Here is a 24,550-nt window from a genome sequence, read left to right as displayed (position 1 = left end):
AGATCTTCTCCAGTGCTGCAATGTTAGCGCTTTCTCTGTCGCCAGTGTTTCCATTTCCTCCAGATTTGGAATTTTCAGCTTCTTGACTGACCAGGTGCAGATGACCATGAGCATGGAAGTTACTTTGTCCCAACATAGAATCGTGCCAAGACTGTACACCAGGCTGCACATGCACAGCTCAGTGTACGCTTACAGAAAAAAAGTGCTGATAGACAGGGAGAAATATCTGTGATAGAAGAGACATACAGTCTCTTCTGACATAAAAAAGCAAGTTCAATTCCACTTTTAGATTAGCCTGGTAAACATAGAAAGTACACCCCAGAGTTCCACCTCTTGGCTGGAAATTGTAAAAATAAAAATTTCACGTGTAATATACTATATTGCAAAATGTATTGGGCCACCCCTCCAAATCATTGGATTCAGGTGTTCCAATCACCTCCATGGCCACAGGTGTATAAAATCAAGCACCTAGGCATGCAGACTGCTTCTACAAACATTTGTGAAAAATAGGTCACTCTCAGGAGTGAATTCAAGTGTGGTACCGTGATAGGTTGCCACCTGTGCAATAAGTCCATTAGTGAAATTTCCTTGCTACAAAATATTCCACGGTCAACTGTTAGTGGTATTATAACAAAGTGGAAGCAACTGACCTATTTATCTCCCGCTCCCTCAACCTCCTAGCGGTCACCGAAACCTGGATCCAAGCCACTGACTCTACCTCCCCTGCGGCACTCTCCTATGGAGGTCTCGTCTGGACCCACTCACCCAGACCGAGCGGTCGTAGAGGTGGTGGGGTCGGCATGCTCTTGTCCTCGCTGAGCACCTTCCAGGTCCCCCCCCCTCTCTATCCTTCTCCTTCTTTGAGGCCCACTGCATCGGGCTATTCTCTCCTACCCCTCTGAGGATTGCAGTAATCTATCGGCCTCCTGGACCCGTATCCCGCTTCCTTGACGATTTCTCTGCCTGGTTACCCTTCTTCTCCTCAGAGCTACCCACTATCATCCTTGGAGACTTCAATATCCCTATCAACGTCAATAACCCGGCTACATCCCAACTCCTCCACCTAACCTCTTCTTTTGCACTCACACAGTGTACACAGTCCTCCACCCACTCTGACAGGAACACCCTGGACCTTGTGTTCTCTCATCTCTGCACCCCCCACAACCTCACAAACATCCCTTTACCTCTCTCTGACCACAACCTCATTACATTCTCAGTCTCCCTGTCCTCAAACACCTCCCCCCAAACGTCAAGCTTTCACCAGCCGTAACCTCCGCAACCTGAGCCCTGCCCCTCTCCACTCCGCGGCTGACCGACTTTACGACAGTATCCTTCCACTGTCCTGCCCTGACCTGGCCACTACTGCTTATAACAACTCGCTGTCAGCTGCCCTAGACTCCTTAGCACCCCTAACCACACGTAGCATTAGACCCCGACCGCTTCAACCCTGGCAGAACGACCACACCAAGAATCTTAAACGACGCAGTCGTGCGCTGGAGCGATTATGGCGCAAAACCAGATGCCAACAAGCATTCACCCTATACAAATCTGCCTTCCTCACCTACACCTCCTCCCGTCCACACTGCCAAACAAGCCTACTTCGTAACCCTCATCAATGCCCTCTCCTCCAGTCCTCGCCGGCTCTTCTCCACTTTTAACTCCCTACTCTCTCCCCCCCCACCTCCACCTAGTACCTCACTCACCGCCCACGAGATAGCTAACCACTTCCAAAACAAGATCAACGCATTCCGTAGGGACATCGCCAATGCTCAGACCTCCACCCTACCTTGCCTCCCTCCCATGATAACCACCTTAACACTCCCCTTCTCTAACCTCACAACTGCCCAGACCCCCACCCCAGCTAACATCCTGCACACTAAAACCCCCCCAACACTCCACTCCTTCGACCTTGCTACCACTGAAGAGGTCACTAAGGTCTTCTCCGAAGCCCACCTCACCACCTGCCCCCTTGACCCTGTCCCCACACAAGTCCTATGGTCACCCTCTTTCTCCATCCTACGCTCCATTACCCACATCTTCAATCTCTCCCTCTCTACTGGCGCATTCCCCTCCCCCCTAAAGCACACGCACATCACCCCCATACTCAAAAAACCCTCCCTGGACCCCACCGACCTGAACAACCTTAGACCCATCTCCCTCCTGCCATTTACATCCAAACTCCTCGAGCGCTTAGTCTATAATCGGCTAAGCTCCCACCTCAACGACAACAACCTCCTTGATCCCCTACAGTCTGGTTTCCGTCCCCTACACTCCACCGAAACCGCCCTTCTCAAACTCACCAATGACCTGCTAACCGCCAAAGCTAATGGCCACTGCTCAGTCCTCCTACTCCTTAACCCCTCCGCGGCCTTCGACACAGTTGACCACCCCCTCCTCCTTAAAAACTATACTCCCTTGGCATCAGAGACTCCGCTGTCTCCTGGCTCTCCTCCTATCTGTCTCAGTGCTCCTTCAGTGTGACCTATAACGCTGCCACCTCCCCCTCTCTCCCCCTCTCTGTTGGGGTCCCCCAAGGCTCTGTCCTCAGGCCCCTTCTCTTCTCCATCTACACCTCCTCCCTTGGCCAACTGATACACTCCCACGGCTTCAACTACCACCTCTATGCCGATGACACGCAAATCTATCTCTCTACCCCTTGCCTCACCCCTTCAGTCTCTGCCCGAATCACCTGCCTACTGAACGACATATCAGACTGGATGTCACTCCACTTCCTCAAATTAAACCTTTTCAAAATTGAGCTCCTAGTTTTCCCTCCAGCCCATGCCCCCCCCCCCCCCCAACCTCTCCATCATGACAAATAACACCACCATCAGTCCCACCCCGCAAGCCAAAGTTCTAGGTGTCACTCTAGACTCCAACCTGTCCTTCCAGCCCCATGTCTAATCACTGGCAAATTCATGCAGGCTCCACCTCCGCAACATCTCCAAAATACGTTTGTTCCTAACCCCAGACACTACTAAACAACTCATTCACTCCCTTATTATCTCACGACTCGACTACTGCAACTCCCTCCTCACCGGCTTACCTCATCACAGACTCTCCCTGCTTCAGTCTATCCTGAACTCAACGGCCAGACTCATCCACCTTACCAACTGCTCTGTATCCGCCACCCCCCTCTGTCATTCCCTCCACTGGCTTCTGATTGCCCAACGCATAAAATTAAAACTACTAACATTGACGTACAAAGCTATTCATAATACTGCCCCAAACTACCTCACTGACCTGATATCCAAATACCACCCAACACGTACCCTTCGCTCCTCACAAGACCTCCTACTCTTCAGTTCCCTGGTCTCCTCCTCCCATGCCCGACTCCAGGACTTCTCCAGGTCCTCCCCCATCCTCTGGAACTTCTACCCTCCTCACCTTTAGGCACCCTGAAAACCCATCTCTTCAGGGAAGCCTACCCCGCCCTCACCTAACAACCGATCTCCTCCACTCCTCCTACCACTCCATCCCCCACAGCCAATTCCTCCTGTACCACTCTCCCCTCCCTCCTAGATTGTAAGCTCCAAGGAGCAGGGCCCTCAAATCCCTCATGTATTGTATTGTTACTGTATTGTCTCATGTACTGTCCCCCACTGTAATGTACAGTGCTGAGCAAACTTTTTGGCGCTATATAAATACTGTATAATAATAATAATAACTGGGAACAACAGCAACTCAGTCATGAAGTGGTAGGCCACGTAAAATGAGTCAATAGCTAAAGACCGTCAAACTTCGTGTGGCCTTCGGATTAGCACAACAGCAGTTCATGGAATGGGTTTCCATGGCCGAGCAGCTGCATCCAAGCCTTATTTCACCAAGTGGAATGCAAAGCATCATATACAGTGGTGTAAAGCACGCTGCCACTGTACTCTAGAGCAGTGGAGACGTGTTCTCTGGAGTGAAGAATCACTCTTCTCTGTCTAGCAATCCAATGGACATGTCTGGTTTTGACGGTTGGCAGGAGAATGGTACCTGCTTGACTGCACTGTCCCGAGTGTAAAGTTTGGTGGAGGGGGGATTATGGTGTGGGGTTGTTTTTCAGGGGTGGGCTTGGCCCTTTAGTTCCAGTAAAGCGAAATCCTAAGGCGTCAGCATACCAAGACATTGTGGACAATTTCAAGCTCCCAACTTTGTGGGAACAGTTTGGGGATGGCCCCTTCCTGTTGCAACATGACTGACTTAAAGAAATGGATGAGCACGTTTGGGGTAGAGTAACTTGACTGGCCTGCACAGAGTCCTGACCTCAACCTGATAGATACCTTTGGGATGAATTAGAGCAGAGACTGCATGCCAGGCCTTCTTGTCCGACATCAGTGCCTGACCTCACAAATGTGCTTCTGTAATAATGGTCAAACACTCCCATAGACACACTCCTAAACCTTGTGGACATCCTTCCCAGAAGAGTTGAAACTGTTATAGCTGCAAAGGGTGGGCCAACTCAATATTGAACCCTACGGACTAAGACTGGGATGCCATTAAAGTTCATGTGCGTGTAAAGGCAGCTATCCCAATACTTTTGGCAATATAGTGTATTTCATATTTATCTCATCAACAATTAAAATAGTCTTTTTGAGCCTTTTTTTTGCAGTTCTCAACATAATAAATAAAGTATGCTTCCTTTAAGCTTAAACACCAGCATTCCAGTTGCTTCGTGCTGTCTCTTTGCACTGGTAAACATCAGTTCACCTTGTGAGAACTGGATAAGAGAGCAATCAAACTGGGAGACAATAGAGCATTGTGTTTTGAAGCTTGATGGTTGCAGTGTGGCTGTGCTGAACATGTGCGGGCAGACTGTGGCCCCTAGGCTTGCAGCTGCCTTCTTTAAGCCACAGGAATGCTGACAGAGCAAGTCAGGCCAGTCTGGGTGTTGCTTGTGCTTGGAAACTTGTGTGTTTTTAGTTACTTCACCAGAAAAACAGTTTTAACATGCTCCAACACATACATAAATGGGGAAGCAAGAGATAAAGAGGACTGAAAAAGTCAGTAACATACACAGATATGTATGTGTACAGAAAACTACATATTCAACATTTTATCTAACGCTGCTGTGCAACCTATTTTTCTTTGTTAGATATAATTTAAAGTCAACCCATACTGTGTTGAATACAGTATGCAAACAGGCATTGCTGCCTTTATTCTGGAAATGCTAGCCTCTCAGTCAGTGGCCTGCACCACGAATGCAAATAGCGAAGTACTTGCAACACAATTAATTAATATCTGCATCTACTTGTTTTGGTGGAACCAGATGATAGAAATGACAGCCAGGCAATTAGTATATTCAATAGAGGTTGGTAATAGTAGCTTACATAATTTCCTTTAAAGCATATCTAAAGCCAATACTTTTTTAGTTTTGCAACCAGCAAGAAATAGTTAAAACCTCTGTCAGGTTTTCTTTCTTTTTGCCGCTGTGGGGAGCTAGGATGACCTATTTGGAATATTTCCCCTTACCTCCTGTTCTAGTGACAATAGTAAAATGATGGATTTAGGGCTCATGTACACGGGGCATTTGGAAAACTCTTCTGAACGATGGAAACTGACTGCTGGAAAACGTAGCTTAAAAAACGTCAGTTTAGCCGCGTTTGCGAACCATGTTTATGCGCGTTTAGCAGCGTTTATGCACATTTGCGTTCAAAAGAGTTTTTAAAAGATAACATCAGAAGACCCTCCCAAATGCCCAGAATGCACTGAAATGCACTGAAAAATAGTAAATAATTAACTATTTCAGACATTTTGAGAGAAATAGGGAGAGCAGTATGTGTTGAGATTACCTGTCTTTTCTGGTTGTATTCACTATGGATCCCATCATGAGCACCTATCCTTCCAGCCCCAAGTCCAATCACTAACAAACTCATGCAGACTCCACCTCCGCAACATCGCCAGAATCCGCACGTTCCTAATCCCAGAAACCACTAAACAGCTCATCCACTCCCTCATCATATCACTACTCAATTACTGCAACTCCCTCCTCACTGGCCTGCCTCGCCACAGGCTATCCCCGCTTCAGTCGATCCTGAACACGATTGCACAACGGATCAAATTCAAAATCCTAACATTGACGTACAAAGCTGTCCATCATACTTCCCCAAACTACATCACTGACCTAATATCCAAGTACCACCCAACACGCACACTCCGCTCCTCTCAAGACCTCCTTCTCTCTAGTTCCCTGGTCTCCTCCTCTCATGCTCACCTCCAGGATTTCTCCAGGACATCACCTATCCTCTGGGACTCCCTACCCCAATCCATCAGACTATCACCTACTCTCCTCTCATTTAGGCGCACCCTGAAAACCCACCTCTTCAGGGAAGCCTACCCCACCCCCTGCTAATTGCCGACCTCCTCCACTCTTCCTACCACTCCATTCCCCACAGCTATCTCCTCCTGTACCACTATCCCCTCCCTCCTATATTGTAAGCTCGAAAGAGCAGGGCCCTTGAACCCCTCATGTATCACATTGTATTGTTTTAGTACTGTCGCATGTTCTGTCTCCCTTTGTAATGTACAGCGCTAAGCGAACTGTTGACGCTTTATAAATACTGTATAATAATAATGAGCATAATGTAGCACGTTCTACCATTTTTTCCTGCACACGAATCCTGGAACTGACTGCGCTGGTGTACTAGGCCCATTTGAATACATGGAAGACGCTTCGCATGCATTTCTGATGATGAAAAAAGGCTCTGGACAGCATCTGGTTAAGGAACAGTTAAAAAACGCTTCTAAACGCAAAAGCTTATAAACACGGTTAACACGCATTTACAAGCGTTTAGCATTTGAAACGCCTGTAAAATCTACTCCTGAACGCAAGTTTGTTGCGTTCAAAAAAACGACTGTTAACTCAACTGCCTATAAACGACTGTAAACGACTATGTGTACATGGACACATAGGAAAACATTAGGGAGAGTTCAGGGGCTGCTGAAAAAATGCTGAATAGCTCCTGAATGTAAGTTTAGCAGCTGCAGTGTACATGAGCCCTTACTGTCACTTTCTGTTCTGATAGCAATGGTAATCGGGGAAAACAGAGTTGAATCTAGCCAGCCGTGACACAGACGTCCATAAAAATCTGACCCTTGCCTATTCCATTTAAAACTTAAAAAAAATTTTGCTTTTAGCTATACGTTATATACAAAGAAGCTAAGGCTGTGTCAAGTAGCATTGAGACACTTCCTCCCACCACCCCGCAGAAAAATAACAGAAGTCCCAGAAAAAGTGGTTTCATTCTTCAACAGCTATACAGAATGGGGAATCTTGTAGAATAAAGAAATGAGGCAATTATGTGATTTAGTAGCTTTTTAGTAGCCCATAGCAACCAAGTCAACTTTCATTATCCTGCTGAATTATTACTGCAGGAATCTGATGTGACTGGTTGCCATATGTTAATGTACTCTATTGGTTTTTTTTTTGGTACAGCAGACATCTGACCCTATTTGTTTTTCTGCAGTTGAACGCCGGCGAAGATTTAATATCAATGACAGGATTAAAGAGCTCGGGACCCTCATCCCAAAATCCAGTGACCCGTAAGTGTGATCGATCGCCAACAGTCTCTGATTACCAGATCTTTGATTTAAGAGCAGTTCTGTAGCAATAGGGGTCATGGGGGTTATCTGATCTCTCCAACGGCCTGTCATATCAGCTCATGAATTCTGCAGTTTAGGGGGCATGTCAACCATATTTTTTGGCAAAAAACTGTAAAAAAAGATATTCTCAAAATAACTAAAAGTCTGTGTCAATGGCATCAGTTTGACATGCTTCTGAGATCATTCCAAATTATTTGACATTTGTGGTTGACCTGCTTCAGACCAACATTTGTCCTGCTTCAAGTAGATTTTGCATTTCAGTAGACTTGCATTCCCTTTTGATGGTATCAAAAGCCCATCACCACAGGCCCTTAAAGACCAAAAATGTTGAACGTTTGATACCAGCATACTGCAACATATAGCACATGAATAAACAATCAAAAAGTGGTCAAGTAGTGCATAACTCTTATACGTGAAAAAAATAAAAACTGAATAAAAAAAAAAAGGAAATGAGATTGAGTGTATAGTCCCCCTCAAAAATTGGCCTTTTTTGGGGACTATACACTCAATCTCATTTCTTTTTCATTTATATTTTAATTTCAATTTTTTTTTCACGTATAAGAGTTATGCGTTACTTGATCACTTTTTGAGTGTTATTCATGTGCTATATTCAATATTTTTAAAGTGGCAGCATTTAGTTTATATATTTATGTGTGTACACACGTGTATTTATTTGTTTATTAGTGGTATACATCACATTTCTTGCATTTAGCGCAGTTTTTTCACTATTTATTAATACTGCAACTACTTTTATAATGGAGAGCTGATATCTCTATTCACACTTCATTACATATGCCACAGTATTTCCCGTACCAAAGTCTATATTTTGCGGCTTATTCGTAAACTGCAGGCTGCAATTTTGAGCCTGCAATACTTCACAGAGTTCTATCTGCTTAAAGCAGCAGAAAGAATTCTGTGCATAGTGGAAAATCACTCATTTGGCCTTTTTGTTTGTATGACACTCTCATTAATTTTTCTTGTGCTTTGCTGGCTTTAGACTCTTGAATCGAGAAGAGCGCAATGCACATTTGTAAAACATCTCTGTGGTGTATAAATGTGTGAAGGCTCTTGTTATGTATTTTGAATCAGCGGTTTGTATACTTCTGCTTTTAATGTTGCTCTTAGGACACAAACCCTTATGAACATATTAGTTATCCATATAACATTTGGAGGTTAAAAGTCTTACATATTGCTTTCAGAAAATATTTAATCTAAAATACATCTAAAGCCAAAACGTTTCGTTTTTTTCAATAGATTGGGGTATGCTTAAAGCCCCTTTTGGTTTTTCTCTGCCTTTGTCCTGCTGGGGAGATTTCACTTCACTTTCTGTCTGAGATGTAACAGGAAGTTATATGAAATCTCCTGTAAGACATTGTCATCTGAGCTGCAGTGGAAGATTGAACTATTCTTCTTTTTGCAGTGAAAGCTGTAAAATTTTGGATTTCCCATTACATCGTTTCCTGGCTGCAATGGTCACCAGGACAAATAGAGAGGGTGAATCTTGCCATCAGGAACATAGACAGAAATATATACTGACACTGGTTATATCCTTCCTTGACTGTTTTGACTATAGATATAGTTTAAAAGAGAAGTATGGGAAACTTTTTCTTTTGGATTACAGGAGTACATTTACTTTTGTTCTCTTGTGACCCAGAGTCAGCTGATAATGGGCTATTGTCACGTACCTGATGGGAGACTGAATTGACGAGGTTGGCTTCACTTGTGTCACTAGCCCTGACCCCGCTGAAGTTGGCACAGAGGGAGTCTAGGGACCAGGGGGACAAGAGCGCCAGAGGTTTGCTTGCGGCTTTTGCAGATAATGACCTGGTAGGCAGGATATCCTCTGGTTTGGGTACTGTAGCAATAGACCAGGCAGGTACAGTGGATTGCCAGATGCACAGCAGAGCCAGGTTTGTAGCCAGGACACAGGACTGGCGCGGAGTCGTAGGACAGCCAGGGTCATAACAGTCGGGCGGTACAGGATCAGGAGGAAAAGCCAAAGTCAGGATCAGAGCCAAAGTCAGGAATCGGGGGCAGGAGAGTACTCAGAGTCGGGTCAGGAACAAGCCGGGTCAGCACCAAAGGAATCGCACAGGAACAAGCAGGACACAGGGGGGAGCTGAAGACCAGTCAGCACTGAATCTGGGCAGAGGCGCACCTTAAATAGCCCAATCTTTGCTGTGCGTGTGCACGTGTGAGTGCATGTGCGCGATTGCGCATTCCTGCGCACCTGCGCACGACCGGCAATTCTTCTGCGGGATCTCTTTTGCGCATGCCGATCGCGATTCTCCTTGCAGAAATTCTCTTACAGCTATTGCCCACTATCAGCTGACGGAGCAGAGCTGAGCAAGTATGGAAAGGAGCTTGACAATATTGTCAGGATCCACCCATCTGCCTGATTAACAGCTGTCTCTGCTTCCAGCATGCAGCTGTGAGGCAGAGCCAGCTGCAACCACTCCTCCCCGTCCTGGTGCTCCAGTGAACACTGGAGATGCAAAACAAGAGGCAGTGGCTGAACGATCTCAGTCTCAGAGCTGGTGTGGGACAGCTGCAGTGTGATAGAGATGCTGTAGCATGGAGGTGAGTATGTATGTTTATTTTGTATGTACCCCATACTTCTCCTTTAATGAATTCTGAAGTTGACTGTGAACAGTGAAGGGGATATAGGATTTAAATCACACAGGATACAGCTTCTCATGGCATTGCACACCATAGCTCAGCTCCATCCTGTGTTTACAGATTTAATGTCAGTTTTTCCTCTTGGTTCTAACTTTCTCATTATCTTTTCCCAGTCTTTATGTACGTTGCATATTTTCTGTTTCCAGGGAGCTGCGCTGGAATAAGGGCACCATCTTAAAGGCATCTGTTGAGTACATCAGGAAGCTGCAGAAGGACCAGCAGCGAGTACGCGACCTAGAAGGACGCCAACGCAAACTAGAGCATGTGAATCAGAGCTTGCTTCTGCGTGTACAGGTACTGTGCATTGCATGTAGGGTTAGAGGAGTTATTTATAGTGGCAAGGCAGTATTTTTAGTATAATGTGGTAACGAGGCAGTAAAATGCTATTGAAAGCATTCAGTAGTGCTTGTATAGCTCCAAAAAGTCCCTCATCTGAAGAAACCAACCCTCTTCAAGAATCAAATACTTCTTTATCTTCAATGTGCTTGGTGTAGAGCTCTGTATAAATAAATGTACTATTTTACTGCCTGAGTTGTATATATTGCACTAAACCTTTCATCCATCTTTCAGGCTATCATGTTGATTATTTGCTATTATAAAGGAAAAGCTTCAGTGGGTTTAAGATATCATTGTTTAGTTTTAATTCCACATGATCCATGTGGTCAGGGTGTGGCAGGACGTGTGTAAATCTTGGCATACGGTGTTCAAATTTCAGTCAATATTTGCTGGCTCAGCCAAAATTCAAGCAGTGTATGGCCCTGTCAGCCATGCTCAATCAATTACTCAATCAACTTTTTTTAAGGAGCCTGTTGGGAAAATTGCCAGCCGAACAGTGCCTGCATCCAATTATCTACTGGCTAAAACCTTTTTCAATGTTAAAACCTTTAGTTTTTTATTTAATTTTGGAAAGAACATAGAAGAGATAGAGCCTCAATCAGGTTGTTGTTTAGAGTCTTTACCCATGATTGGGACAGAAAGTGCTGAGAATTCTTTCCAGCAAGGACACAGAATACACCAAAGCACTATTTTTTAGTGGACCAGTAAAGGGTTAGAATATCTTGTCTATATTCCCACCGCACACTCTCCTGGATAACAAGGCTCATCAGTAATGGGTGCTGTAATGACCACCAGCTGGATACATTCGTCAGCACACCATGGATCTTCAAATGTAGTCCAACGCTTTTATTTCAGAAAGATCACATAACAAAACAACAAGTGCAATATTTTGGAGCCGCGTAGGACCCCTCACATGCCTGACGTAGGGGTCCTACGCGGCTCCAAAACATTGCACTGGTTCTTTTGTGATGTGATCTTTCTGCAATAAAAGCTTTAGACTACATTTGAAGATACATGCTTTGCTGGCAAATATATGCAATGATGGGTTAGAATTTCAGGTTGTTATTACTGCATGTGTCTTTCTAAGTGACTCTTGTTCCATTAATTTCCTATTCAGTTGCCACAGGCACAGGAAGTGAGGAACATTCTCTACCACCATGTCATGAACTGCAATTGAAACTAGTTAGAGGCGTTTACTAGTTAGAGGCCAGGCCTATCCAAAAACATTTGACTGGAGTTGAGATTTAAATTATTTATGCTTGTTAAAAAAGATTCCTTCAAAATTACTGCATAAATATAAGCTGGGTCAATATAAATAGTTAGCTCTAGTAAATTTCTCAAGGCATAAGAATATAGGAAGGGTTCTTTATGGTAAAAACAGTTAACCTATGAAATATCTTAGTGCATGAAGTAGTGTTTGCAGATTCAATGTTGAAGTAGAAAATGGTCTAGATGCTTTGTAGCTATTTACTAAATGATAGTTTGGCACTGATCGACATCTGTAGGTCCGGAAAGGGTCTTTGGCCCAAACTGGTTTTGTTTTGCTTTTCCCTGAGATATTAAATGCTGTGGTTGATGAGAACTTGAACATGATGGACTGGTACCTTTTTACAATCTATCTAAGTAGAGTACTAGGTGTAATCCTAGACTCCCATCTGTCCTTTCAGCCCCAAATCCAATCGCTGTCCAAATCATGTAGACTTCACCTCCACAACATCTCCAAGATATGCCCGTTCTTAACCTCTGAAACTACTAAGCAACTTATTCACTCCCTTGTTATCTCTCGTCTTTACTATTGTAACTCCCTCCTCATTGGTCTAACTCATCGCAGGCTATCCCCTCTTCAGTCTATCATGAATGCTGCTGCCAGACTCATCCACCTTACTAACCGTTCCATATCTGCCATCCCTCTCTGCCAATCCCTCCACTGGCTTCCCATTGCCTAATGGATAAGATTCAAAAGATTTACAATAACATATAAATGAAGGAAATCCTCCTGCACCTAAAAGGAAGTGATAACTGTAACATATAAAGCCATTTATAACTCTGCCCCAGATTACATCATCAATCTTGTCTCCAAATATCAGCCAAACCGTACTCTCCGCTCCTCGCACAACCTCCTGCTCTCTAGCTCCCTTGTCTCCTCCTCCCATGCTTGTCTCTAGGACTTCTCCAGAGCTTCCCCCCCATCCTCTGGAACTCTCTACCCCAATTTATCAGACTGTCGCCTACACTGCTCACTTTTAAGAGATCTCTGAAAACCTATCTCTTCAGGGAAGCCTATCCTGGCCTTGGCTAATAATGGAATCTTCTACTCCTGCCAGTCCATCCCCCACAGTTACTACCTTTTTGTACCACTAGCCCCTCTCTCTTAGATTGTAAACTCCAAGGAGCAGGGCCCTCCTAACCCTCTTGTATTGAACTTTATTGTTGCTGTATTGTCTCCCGTTATATTGTAAAGCACTGAGCAAACTGTTGGCGCTATATAAATCCTGTATAATAATAATATTATTAATAATAATAATAATAATGCTTTATACTTTTTTTGCAGGAATTGGAGATGCAGGCTCAGCTACATGGATTTTCAGGCAATCAACCAGCTGTGATCCCCACAGATGTTCTTAAAACAGAGACTTCATCTGGAGTTGTGTCTGCCTTTGAGGGTCTGGTCACCCAACAGCAACATATGGACCCCTCCACCCTAGATCTTGGAACACTGCACTTCTCAGATCACCTGAGTGACTTAGTTGATCATGGCCTGAGTTTTGATTTGAGTTTGACTGGAGATTCGGCCATTGCAGATATACTTATGGACGATGCTCTGTCGCCATTGGGAGGAGCTGACCCCCTCCTCTCTTCTGTCTCTCCAGGAGCCTCCAAGACCAGCAGTCGTCACAGTAGCTTTAGTATGGAAGAAGATTCTTGATTAGGCAAATTGTGACCACAACCAATGGACTGCTGCAGCATCCTCCGTTTAAGACTGTACCAACTGAAGCCAATTCCCTCACAAGAGAGACATATTCATGGTTCCCAGCTGACTAGAGCTGAACTTTGGTCACACAACTGAGTGCCTGTTTTCACCCCAAATCACCCCTAAATGGGCAATGCTTGTTTTGCAGGGCCCTTGACTGTTAAGTAGGGTGGAGGGACAAATAGAAACTGCTTATAGAGAAACCATTAACAGATACTTAGAGAATACCTATTCTTATACTGTAACTTTGATACTTAGAAAGCCAGTTTATATTGAACCCCCAGGCCAGTGATCGGACTACTGTGAAGTGTGACTGAGGTTGGAGTGTGAGATTCAGTATAGAGTTGGGTAATGAGCATTGGCTGAAGTTAAGTCTATCAATAGACATAATTAGTGTCCTGTGGTCAGCAGCAGGTGAGATAAGCAAAATGGTGTATCTAGTGAGAGTGTGAAGTTCACAAGATGGTGCCAGATAGTGAAATATCAATGACTCTTAAAGCAGAACTAAACCCATCAATTTAACTGTTTCCCAAAACAGCTACATTCATGGTATGCCATGAATGATAACTGTCACATTAGCTTTTGCTGTCAACCAAACTCTCAAGCCATCAAATGACTGGTGTTTATAACTGATCACATGTGCTGAGCAATTGCAACTGCAGTTCAAACAGAGGCTAAAATGGCAGCTTCCTTGGCTGTAAAGGCTAGGAGGGTTTAATTCCACTTTAAGAAACAGAGACAGAAGAACAAGATGGATGTATATCATAGCATGGGATACTAGGAAAGATGCTATTATGTAGCTAACTAAGACCTAGACTGTTGAGTGAACAAAATGCATGCTACACAAGATGGAGTCTGACAGAAAGCAGTAAAATGTGCTAAGTAAAATAGTGTCTGGTAGTAAGTAGTAGGTGGTGTTTGCAAGGTGGGTCCAGCATGAATGAGAAAGACAACACAGATGATAGTATCTAGTGAAGACAATCATCACGATACCCCATGATAAGTAAAGGTGCAGTAGACAACACGGTGTCCAGTAGTTGCAAGAGAAGATAACAAGGCAAGTTACAAGTGAGTGTGATATACAAAACAGTGACCAAATAAAACTCAGAATGTCACCTAGTGGAGAGGTAACAAATTGGGTAGATACTGTACATAAGAGAAAGATACAGTCTATTAGATAGGTGTTATTTATTATACGGTTTGCAGAGAGCTGAAAAGTATAGCACAACATATCTTTAGGCCAAGATGGTTCCAGAGAAGCACAGATGACGTGAATAATAACTTTTTGATTACTTTGTAAAAATGTTTTTTGCTGAAAATCATACCTCTTCCACAACAAAAGCATGAAATCTCTCTCCATGCCAGGATAAAGTTAGGATTGTTGGCCTCCTATTAGGCAGAGAGTAAAGTCAAGTGCATAGGCCAAGAAAAAAGTTCCACCATTCCATCCTCTGGGATTTGGGGTCACTGTGGTAACGGACACCATTTCCTAAAGATAAGGAATGGGTTTCCTCCCTTGGGTGACAGGGTAAGTTTTTTGTTTTTTTTATACAGAGGCAAATCTTTCGTCGGCTGTGGCAAAAAATCCACAATGATTACAAGGGTGGCTATATGTTAGCAGGACTCGTTTTCTCCTGGTTGCCGATTTCTGGAAAATGCAGATTTTCAAATAGTATTTAAAATCTCTGGAGCTGACAAAGTTTTGTCACAATCTGAATTCTGGGAGATATAGAAAAAAATGCATCTCAGACATTTATAAAACTCACACAAACTAAAAATGTATTTGGTCAATATAGTTATTCAGAACTGTGCCATTATTTTATTTCTAAAGTGCATTTTATTGGTTACTATTTTTCAGGTATATAATCAATAACATCATGCAATTTTAGTAAAGGTTGAACTTATTAGCCTGGTTTTCCAGCTGTCTGCTCATCATGTATACTACATGGTATTGATGATAAGCACTTTTGAGCATCCAGCAATTTAAGTACCAAGAACAAGTCATTTTATTTTTTTAAATAGTTAAATAACTCCAACCAATTTTTTTTTAGCTTTTTTAGAGTTAGAATACCTGTTACGTTTTTATTGCTGTCTGAAGTATTGTTGGGAAGATTTCCTTTATCTCCCTGCCCCATGGACATTTTCCAGGCAGGAAGTGATGTAATATATGCAAAGGGGACAGACCAACAAAAAGCTGACTGGGGTCTACTCTAAAGTGCCCTCCTTTAGTAAATATTTTTTATTGCTGTGTCCTTGTTGGACATTTTCTATCACTTCCTGTCCAAGAATTTTTGCCATACCATAAAGGAACAATTGCAATATGATGTGAGTTTTATAAATGTCTCCATTAGGAGACTGTAGCTCCTATTTCACAGAGTGGTTGGCATGTGCCAATGCTTTGGGTTACACAAGTACAGCACTTATGTTGCTAAATGTAAAAGGAGTGTGGGTGTGAGTGTGTATGTAAGGTAGTGAAAGGTGAAGCACGGAGAGGGTACAACAGATTGAGATTTGTTATCTGCCTATAGCAATCAGATTCTGGCTTTCTCTCTTGCAGGGCAAGAAAATCAGGATAAAAAGAAGCAATCTAAATAGTAATATTGTCTGCATGTTTCAGGAAATAGCTGCATCATTAGGAAATAGATGCATCATTCCTGTGATGAAGAACGTGAACAGTAACAGCAGGGTGTGTCTTAGCAACGCCCTAGCAACAAGTCTGGATAAGGAGATGTTATCTCTGGCAGTTTTTCAGTCAGGCTTCACAAGTTATGCAAATGGCCTACACCTATAGCTAGGGCATTTTTCAACTTTAGTTGCATAGACAGTTTTTTGTTAGAAGTAAAACTATGCCTCTGAATGTACCTGCGGGTTTGCTTTAAATTTGTAATATAATTCCTAAAAAAAAATCACCACCAATTGCTTTTGGAGGTTGCAAGCAGCTGCATGTGATCACTAATTGTTAAAAAGAAGGGCTTCTTACCATTCATAGTTAAAGTGGACCTAGCATCAGTGATATATTTTTTTCATGATGAGTAAAAGTAATGGATATGTAAAACACTTAGAGCCCATTCTCACCAGTCAGGTCATTTGAGGTGCATTGATGCATACTGTGTTGCATGTTAATGTATGTTGCATTAAAGCAGCCCATTCATTTGAATAGACTGTCAAATGCACCATAACAGACCTGTAGGTGCATTGGAGTACTACTCACGATGACTAGCACTCCAGTGCACTATCACATGTAATGGGATATTTTTTCATCTTTCACAGAGATCAGATAACTCCCTTAAAAATACTTTTTCATGCTTTTCTCTCCAGAAGTTCAGAGCCATCCTTGTTCAGGCATCATCCAGGCAGCATCTTCCTGGACTGATATGCTGTTTTAGAGATAACATGATCATGTAAATCCTGTGGCCGCTGCAGCTCTTGGTTGTGTTCAAAATGTCCAAGTCAGACCAACTCCTTCTGCAACCTCACACCCTTTGACATGGGGAAGAAGAGACTGAGGAAATGCTTCCTCCTTCTTGTAACAGGCTGATGACAACATCAGAATGTAGGCAAAGTCTCTAGGATGGAGCTCAAGGAATACTTCTAAGAGGTTTGGCATTTCTGAAAAAACTGATAATGTTCCTCTATAGCAGGGGTCTCTAAACTTTCTAAGCAAAGGGCCAGTTTACTCTCCTTCAGACTTTGTGTGAGTGGAAGAAACGGTGCCTCAGCAGTGGTGTCAGTGGACGAGTGGGAGGAATGGTGCCATAGTGTTGGTATCAATGGGCGGAATAGTGCCCAATGGTTGGTGTCAGTGGGGAGAAATACTCGCCCATTGCTGGTGTCAGTGGCAGAAATTATGCCTCATTGTTGGTGTCAGTGGGAGGAACAGTGCCCCCTTGTTGGTGTTAGTGGCATGAATTATGCCCCACTGTTGGTGTCAGTAAAAGGAATGGTGCCTCATTGTTGGTGACAGTGGAAGGAATGGTGCCTCATTCTTTGTGACAGTGGGAGAAGCGCGCTCCATTGTTAGTTGCAGTGGTGGGAATTATGCCCTACTGTTGGTGTCAGTTGAAGGAATGGTGCCTCATTGTTGGTGTCAGTGTAAGGAATGGTGCCTTATTGTTGGTGTCAGTGGGAGAAGCGTGCTCCATTGTTGGTTGCAGTGGAGGGAATTATGCCCTACTGTTGGTGTCAATGGAAGGAATGGTGCCTCATTGTTTGTGTCAGTGGAAGGAACGGTGCCTTATTGTTGGTGTCCGTGAGAGAAGCGTGCTCCATTGTTGGTTGCAGTGGTGGGAATTATGCCCTACTGTTGGTGTCAGTGGAAGGAATGGTGCCTCATTGGTGTCAATGGGAAGAATAGTGCTTCATATCATACTCCCACAAGGGCCAGATAAAGGGCCACAGTTTGAAGACCATTGGCCTATAGCAATTTGTTTATGTATAATTACATAATGGAATATGTAACGAATTTACTTGTGCAGACTTGTCGGGTCTGAAATAGTTTGATTTAAATGTAGCCACAAGGTACAGTGTAGTTTGCACTCTGTCAATGCTGTTTCATCCAGTGAAGCTTGCGCTCTGCCTATACTATTGAACCCTAAGGGCTTGTTTACACATGCTTCAAGGACTGTGGTCAGATCGCTTTTCAGAGGCGTTTAACAGACAGTGAGCAGGTGATTTCTCTTTTGATTTGTGTTTGAAGGGGAGGAGGTAAAGAGCAGCTCAACCACATGTTTCTACTGCACCCCAATCGCAGGTGTAAACAGAGTCTGGAGCAGACAGAATCTGGAGCATCTGCGCACAGTAACCAATCCGCTTCTCTCTTCGGCTAGTTCAGTTAAGCTTTGAAAATAAAAGATAGAAACTGATTGGTTGCCATGAACAGCTACTGAAGATTTGGTCCACTCCAAACCCTGTAATTTCCCCTCAATGTGCTTTAGGGCCTGTGTTAATGGATTTTTGTTTACCTCAAAAGAGTTTTGCATTCCCATAAAAGTCGATGAAGGTTGCAAAACTCACTTTAACCACTCACCCTCCAGAGGATTTACCCCCTTCCTGACCAGGACATTTTTTGCGTTATCTTTAACTGACAATTGTGCAGTCATGCAACGCTGCACCCAAATGAAATTTACATCCTTTTTTTTCCCACGAATTGAGCTTTCTTTGGGTGGTATTTGATCACCTGTGCGTTTTTAATTGTTTGCGCTATAAACAAAAAAAGACCGACAATTTTGAGAAAAATAATATTTTTGACTTTTTGCTATTAAACATGTCCAGTAAAAAAATTAAAAAGAATCGCATTTTGTCATAAATTTAGGGCAAAATTTATTCTGCTCCATGTCTTTGCTAAAAAAAATCCCAATACGTGTAAATTAATTGGTTTACGTGAAAGTTATAGCGTTTATAAAATGGCGGTATAGATACTAAAAATTTTTTTTTTACTAGTAATGGAGATGATCAGCGACTTATAGCGGGACTGCGGTGGGCATTCTGACACTGCGGGGAACTGACTTGGTGTCACTGACATCCCCAGTGACACCAATACAGTGATCAGTGCTACCAAAAAGCAGGCAATAGATACTGAGACTGATTGCTATAGGAGTGGGATGCTGGACATAAGAATCAAGAGTGTCTGTGAAGTTGCCATTGTGAATGTGGAAGAGTGTGAGTCATGGCAAAGATTGCAGCAAACGGAAGAGTGTGAATGCAATGAAGTGTCAGACTAGGACACAGAGCCAAGGACCTATTGAAGCGGAACGTGTCACGGAGCACTTTTTCACCTATGTGAGAAGCCTTAGTTTGTAGCTTTCAGTTTACAAACCTTTGATCTGTGCCCAGTTTTGGAGCATTGGCATCAGTCCATGGTCAGATAATACTTGTGTCAGAGACTCCGAGACTTTTCACACAGGTGATTTGCTTTATGACAAATTATGTTTAAAGGTAAAGAGCAAATGTGCAAAGTAAACTAACCCGCAGCGACCAATCGGCTGATTTCAGCGAGGGATTGGTTGCCAGGGTATCCGCATTCTACGTGTCTTCATTGCTTTGTACACTGCCTTATCGCATAGGTCTGCAAGAGTATTTTAGGGGGGTACGTAGACAGGGCAGTGAGTGTATTGGGGTGCAGGTCTCATCCTATTTCCTCACTGAGATTGGGTTTCTATATAGATATTAAGAATCATGTTTTCTATAATACAAACTACTAAATATAATAATGTACTTTCAATAAAATATTTTACACGCTCTACAAGCTGTTCCATGACTCTTACATGTGGTGAAACGCCCCTGATGGCTTTTATTATTATTATACAGGATTTATATAGCGCCAACAGTTTGCTCAGCACTTTACAATATAAAGGGAGACAATACAGCAACAATACAGTTCAATACAAGAGGGTTAGGAGGGCCCTGCTCCTTGGAGCTTACAATCTAAGAGGGAGGGGCTAGTGGTACAAAAGGTAATAACAGTGGGGGATGGATTGGTAGGAGGAATGGAAGATTCCATTATTAGCTGAAGGCAGGATAGACTTCCCTGCAGAGATAGGTTTTCAGAGATCACCTAAAAGTGAGCAGAGTAGGCGATAGTCTGATAGATTAGGGTAGAGCGTTCCAGAGGATGGGGGAGGCTCTGGAGAAGTCCTGGAGACGAGCATGGGAGGAGGAGACAAGGGAGCTAGAGAGCAGGAGGTCATGGGAGGCGCAGAGAGGACGGTTTGGGTGATATTTGATTGGTGATGTAATTTGGGGCAGAGTTATAAATGATTTTATATGTGATTGTTAATGTTTTGCATTTTATCCGTTGGGCAATGGGAAGCCAGTGGAGGGATTGGCAGAGAGGGGTGGCAGATATGGAACGGTTAGTAAGGTGGATGAGTCTGGCAGCAGCATTTATGATAGACTGAAGAGGGGATAGCCTGCGATTAGGTAGACCAATGAGGAGGGAGTTACAATAATCAAGGTGAGAGATAACCAGGGAGTGAATAAGTTGCTTAGTGGTTTCCGAGGTTAAGAACAGGCGGGCGTATTTTTATGAGTACAATGTGGCCATGGCTAAAAGCGTTTTTGATGTCACGAACAGTGGACAAGTTAACAGAGAGCAAGTACGAAAAGCATTGCATTAAGAGGAAAAAACCCATATCATCAGTAAGTATGTCACTACCTTCACATTTAGCTAAAAGTAATTTTTGAGTTGGCTTGTATTATTGCTGTTCCATATTTTGATGACTGCACTGCATTTACAAAAGTGTAGATTCTGCCTCCAGTTTCTAGGTTTAAATCAGGCAGTAAAGTCAGACTGCATGCTGTTGGATCCACTCCTGCCTATCAAACTTTGAAATTTGGCTGTGCCTGTGCAGCCGCTGTGTCTGCAGCCACTTCTATGGGCTACCTCCAAGTGCTCCGAGGTAGATGCACACTCAGCAAGAGCAGCTCAGCATGGAGGATGGGTCTCAGTGTGTGTCTGAATGAGCCTCAAGAAAACATACGGTGCATTGCAGTACCATTAACCACTTGCCTACCAGGCATTGTTACCCCCTTCCTGCCCAGGCCAATTTTCAGCTTTCAGTGCTGTCACGCTTTGAATGACAATTGCACAGTCATGCAACACTGTATACAAACAACATTTTTATCATTTTTGAGACAGAGCTTTCTTTTGGTGGTATTTAATCACCACTGGGTTTTTTTTATTTTTTGCTAAACAAACTAAAAAAGACTGAAAATTTTGAAATTTTGAAGAAGTTCTTTCTTAGTTTCTGTAATAACATTTTGTAAATAAGTAATTTTTCCCCTTCACTGATGTGTGCTAATGAGGTTGCAGTGATGGACACTGATAGGCGGCACTGATGGGCATTGACAGGCATCACTGATGGGCACTGAAAGGCAGCAGTCATATAGCACTGATAGGCGGCACCAGGGGCGGACTGACCATTCGAGCACTCGGGCACTACCCGAGGGCCCAGGGTCAGTAGGGGGCCCCATGAAATGCCCCCGGTACCTTTTTTATAGGCTTTTTTGAGTGTGGGCAAGGACACAGGGGCCCCATGATCCCCTATTGCCCGGGGGCCCCATGAGTTGTCAGTCCGCCCCTGGGCGGCACTGACTGGCACTGATAGGTGGCACTGATTGGAACTGTTATGGGACATTGACGGGCACTGACTGGTACTGAGAGCACTGACTGGCACTGATAGTTGGCACTGTAAGGCAACTCTGATGGGCACTGATATGTAGCATTGATGGGCACTGCTATGTGGCATTGATGGGCACTGATGGGCTCTGGTATGTGGCATTGATGAGCACTGACAGGTGGCATTGATGGGCACTAACAGGTGGCACTGATGGGGCTACACTGATCATCAGGGCACTGATGATCAGTGCCCTGATGATCAGTGTAGATGTCCCCTCTGAGGAATACCGCTTACTGGCTCTCCTCTCCTCACACACTGTCAGCATGAGGAGAGGACTGCCGATAATCAGCATTTCCTATTTACATGCGATCAGCTGTGATTGGACACAGTTGATCACATGATGGAGCCTGTGTCATCGTACTCTTCCTAGGAACACAGCGCACCACCGATCGCAGCGCCATGCCTGGCACACCTGGTTGAATGAAAGTCACTGCAAGCACTTACTGTATAGGGACATGAAGGTAGATACGTTTCACTTGGCTGTGAATTACTATCAGAAAATAGACACGACCATTTAGTGATAAATGACCTCAATATATTGGTACGGTTGGAGCATAAATTGGTGGTTTGAGCATAAATGAGCACACAGAAGGTAGATTCAGATACAGTCTGCTAGACAGTATAATAGCTATGCCAAAGTAACTTAGAATAGAGTTTTGTGCTACTAGACTGGAAACAAGACAAATTTGCGAATTCAGCAATAAACAGTGCATATAACCATTAACTGTAAAGTGATTAAGAAAACTGGAACTGGGTAAGAGTGCACTCTAAGGGAATGGCTAGGATTTAGTGCAGCATACACTGAGATGTACCTCTTAACCACTTGCCCTCCAGAGGATTTACCCCCTTTTCTGTCCAGGCCATTTTTTTGCATTACTGAGCTGCGTTACTTTAACTGACAATTGTGCGGTCATGCAAAGTTGCACCCAAATTAATTTTTTAAAGTCATATTTTCCCCACTAATTTAGCTTTCTTCTGATGGTGTTTGATCGCCTGTGCAGTTTTTATTTTTTGCACTAACAAAAAAAAAAAAAAAAGACCGACAGTTTTGAGGAAAAAAAACAATATTATTTTGACTTTTGGCTATTAAACATGTTCAGTGAAAAAATTTAAAAAATCTAATTTTGTCATAAATTTAGGCAAAAATGTATTCTGCTACATGTCTTTGCTAAAAAAAAAATCCCAATACGTGTAAATAAATTGGTTTAGGTGAAAATTATATCGTTTACAAATGGCGGTATATACAGTGAAGGAAATAAGTATTTGATCCCTTGCTGATTTTGAATGTTTGCCCACTCACAAAGAAATGATCAGTCTAAAAATCGAATGGTAAGTGTATTGTAACACTGAGAAACAGAATAGCAACAAAAAAATTCAAAAGAAATGCATGTCTAACAAATTATGCACTGATTTGCATGTTCATGAGGGAAATAAGTATTTGATTCCCTATCATTCAGCAGGATTTCTGGCTACCAGGTGTCTTTCATACAGGTAAAAAGTTGAGATTAGAAGCAGTCTCTGAAATGGAGTGCTGCTAATCTCATTTTGTTACCTGTATAAAAGACACCTGTCCACAGGAGCAACCAAACAATCAGATTCCAAACTCTCCACCATGGCAAAGACCAAAGAGCTGTCTAAGGATGTCAGGGACAAGATTGTAGACCTACACAAGGATGGACTGGCCTACAAAACAATCGCCAAGCAGCTTGGTGAGAAGGTAACAGTTGGTGCAATCACTTGCAAATGGCAGAAACACAAAACTACTGTCAGTCTCCTTAGGTCTGGTGCACCATGCAAGTTCTCACCTTGTGGAGTGTCAATGATCATGGAACAGTGAGGAATCATCCCAGAACTACAAGTGAGGATCTTGTCAATGATCTCCAGGCAGCTGGGACCACAGTCACCAAGAAAACAATTGGTAACACACTACGCCGACAAGGATTGAAATCCTGCAGTGCCCGCAAGGTCCGTCTGCTCAAGAAAGCACATGTCCAGGCCCGTCTGAAGTTTGCCACTGAAGATCTGACTGATGCAGAGGAGGACTGGTTGAAAGTGTTGTGGTCAGATGAGACCAAAATCGAGCTCTTTGGCATCAACTAGCCGTGTTTGGAGGAGGAGGAATGCTGCCTATGACCCCAAGAACACCATCCTAACTGTCAAACGTGGTGGAAACATTCTGCTTTGGGGGTGTTTTTCTGCTAAGGAGACAGGACAACTGCACCGCATCAAAGGGATGATGGATGGGGCAATGTACCATCAAATCTTGGATGAGAACCTTCTTCCCTCAGCCAGGGCATTGAAAATGAGTTGTGGATGGGTGTTCCAGCATGACAATGACCCAAAACACACGGCCAAGGCAACAAAGGAGTGGCTCAAGAAGAAGCACATTAAGGTCCTGGAGTGGCCTAGCCAGTCTCCAGACCCTAATCCAGTGGTTCTCAACCTTTCTAATGCCGCGACCCTTTAATACAGTTCCTCATGTTGTGGTGACCCCCAACCATAAAATTATTTTCGTTGCTACTGCATAACTGTAATTTTGCAGTGGGAGGAGTAGTGCCACGTCATTGGTGTCAGAGGGAGGAATAGTGTCCCATCACTGATGTCAATGGGAGGAATAGTGCCCCATCATTGGTATCAGTGGTAGGACTAGTGCCCCATCATTGGTGTCAGTGGTAGGAATAGTGCCCCATCATTGGTGTCAGTGGGGGGAATAGTGCCCCATCATTGGTGTCAGTGGGGGGAATAGTGCCCCATCATTGGTGTCAGTGGGGGGAATAGTGCCCCATCATTGGTGTCAGTG

At 43.6% G+C, this 24,550-nt stretch overlaps 1 protein-coding gene across 2 annotated transcripts in view; it reads left to right on the top strand.

Moving 5' to 3' along the window:
* TFE3 (transcription factor binding to IGHM enhancer 3) overlaps positions 1 to 19,817 on the top strand; it is a 53,389-nt gene extending 33,572 nt beyond the window's left edge. For both annotated transcript variants that reach the window (XM_089675244.1, XM_089675245.1), the window contains 3 exons: positions 7,452 to 7,527; positions 10,413 to 10,560; positions 13,154 to 19,817. In XM_089675244.1, coding sequence (XP_089531370.1) covers positions 7,452 to 7,527; positions 10,413 to 10,560; positions 13,154 to 13,528 — 599 coding nt within the window. In that variant the 3' untranslated portion in view covers positions 13,529 to 19,817. The remainder of the gene's footprint in view (positions 1 to 7,451; positions 7,528 to 10,412; positions 10,561 to 13,153) is intronic.
* Positions 19,818 to 24,550: the final 4,733 nt, after the last annotated feature.

The sequence above is a fragment of the Staurois parvus genome, unplaced genomic scaffold (assembly GCF_062004578.1).
Source record: "Staurois parvus isolate SC_StPar_1 unplaced genomic scaffold, SC_StPar_1.0 ptg000154l, whole genome shotgun sequence".
Classification (NCBI taxonomy): Eukaryota; Metazoa; Chordata; class Amphibia; order Anura; family Ranidae; genus Staurois; species Staurois parvus.
The sequence above is the reverse complement of the archived record's forward strand: the minus strand, read 5'-3'. Positions and strand labels throughout refer to the sequence as shown.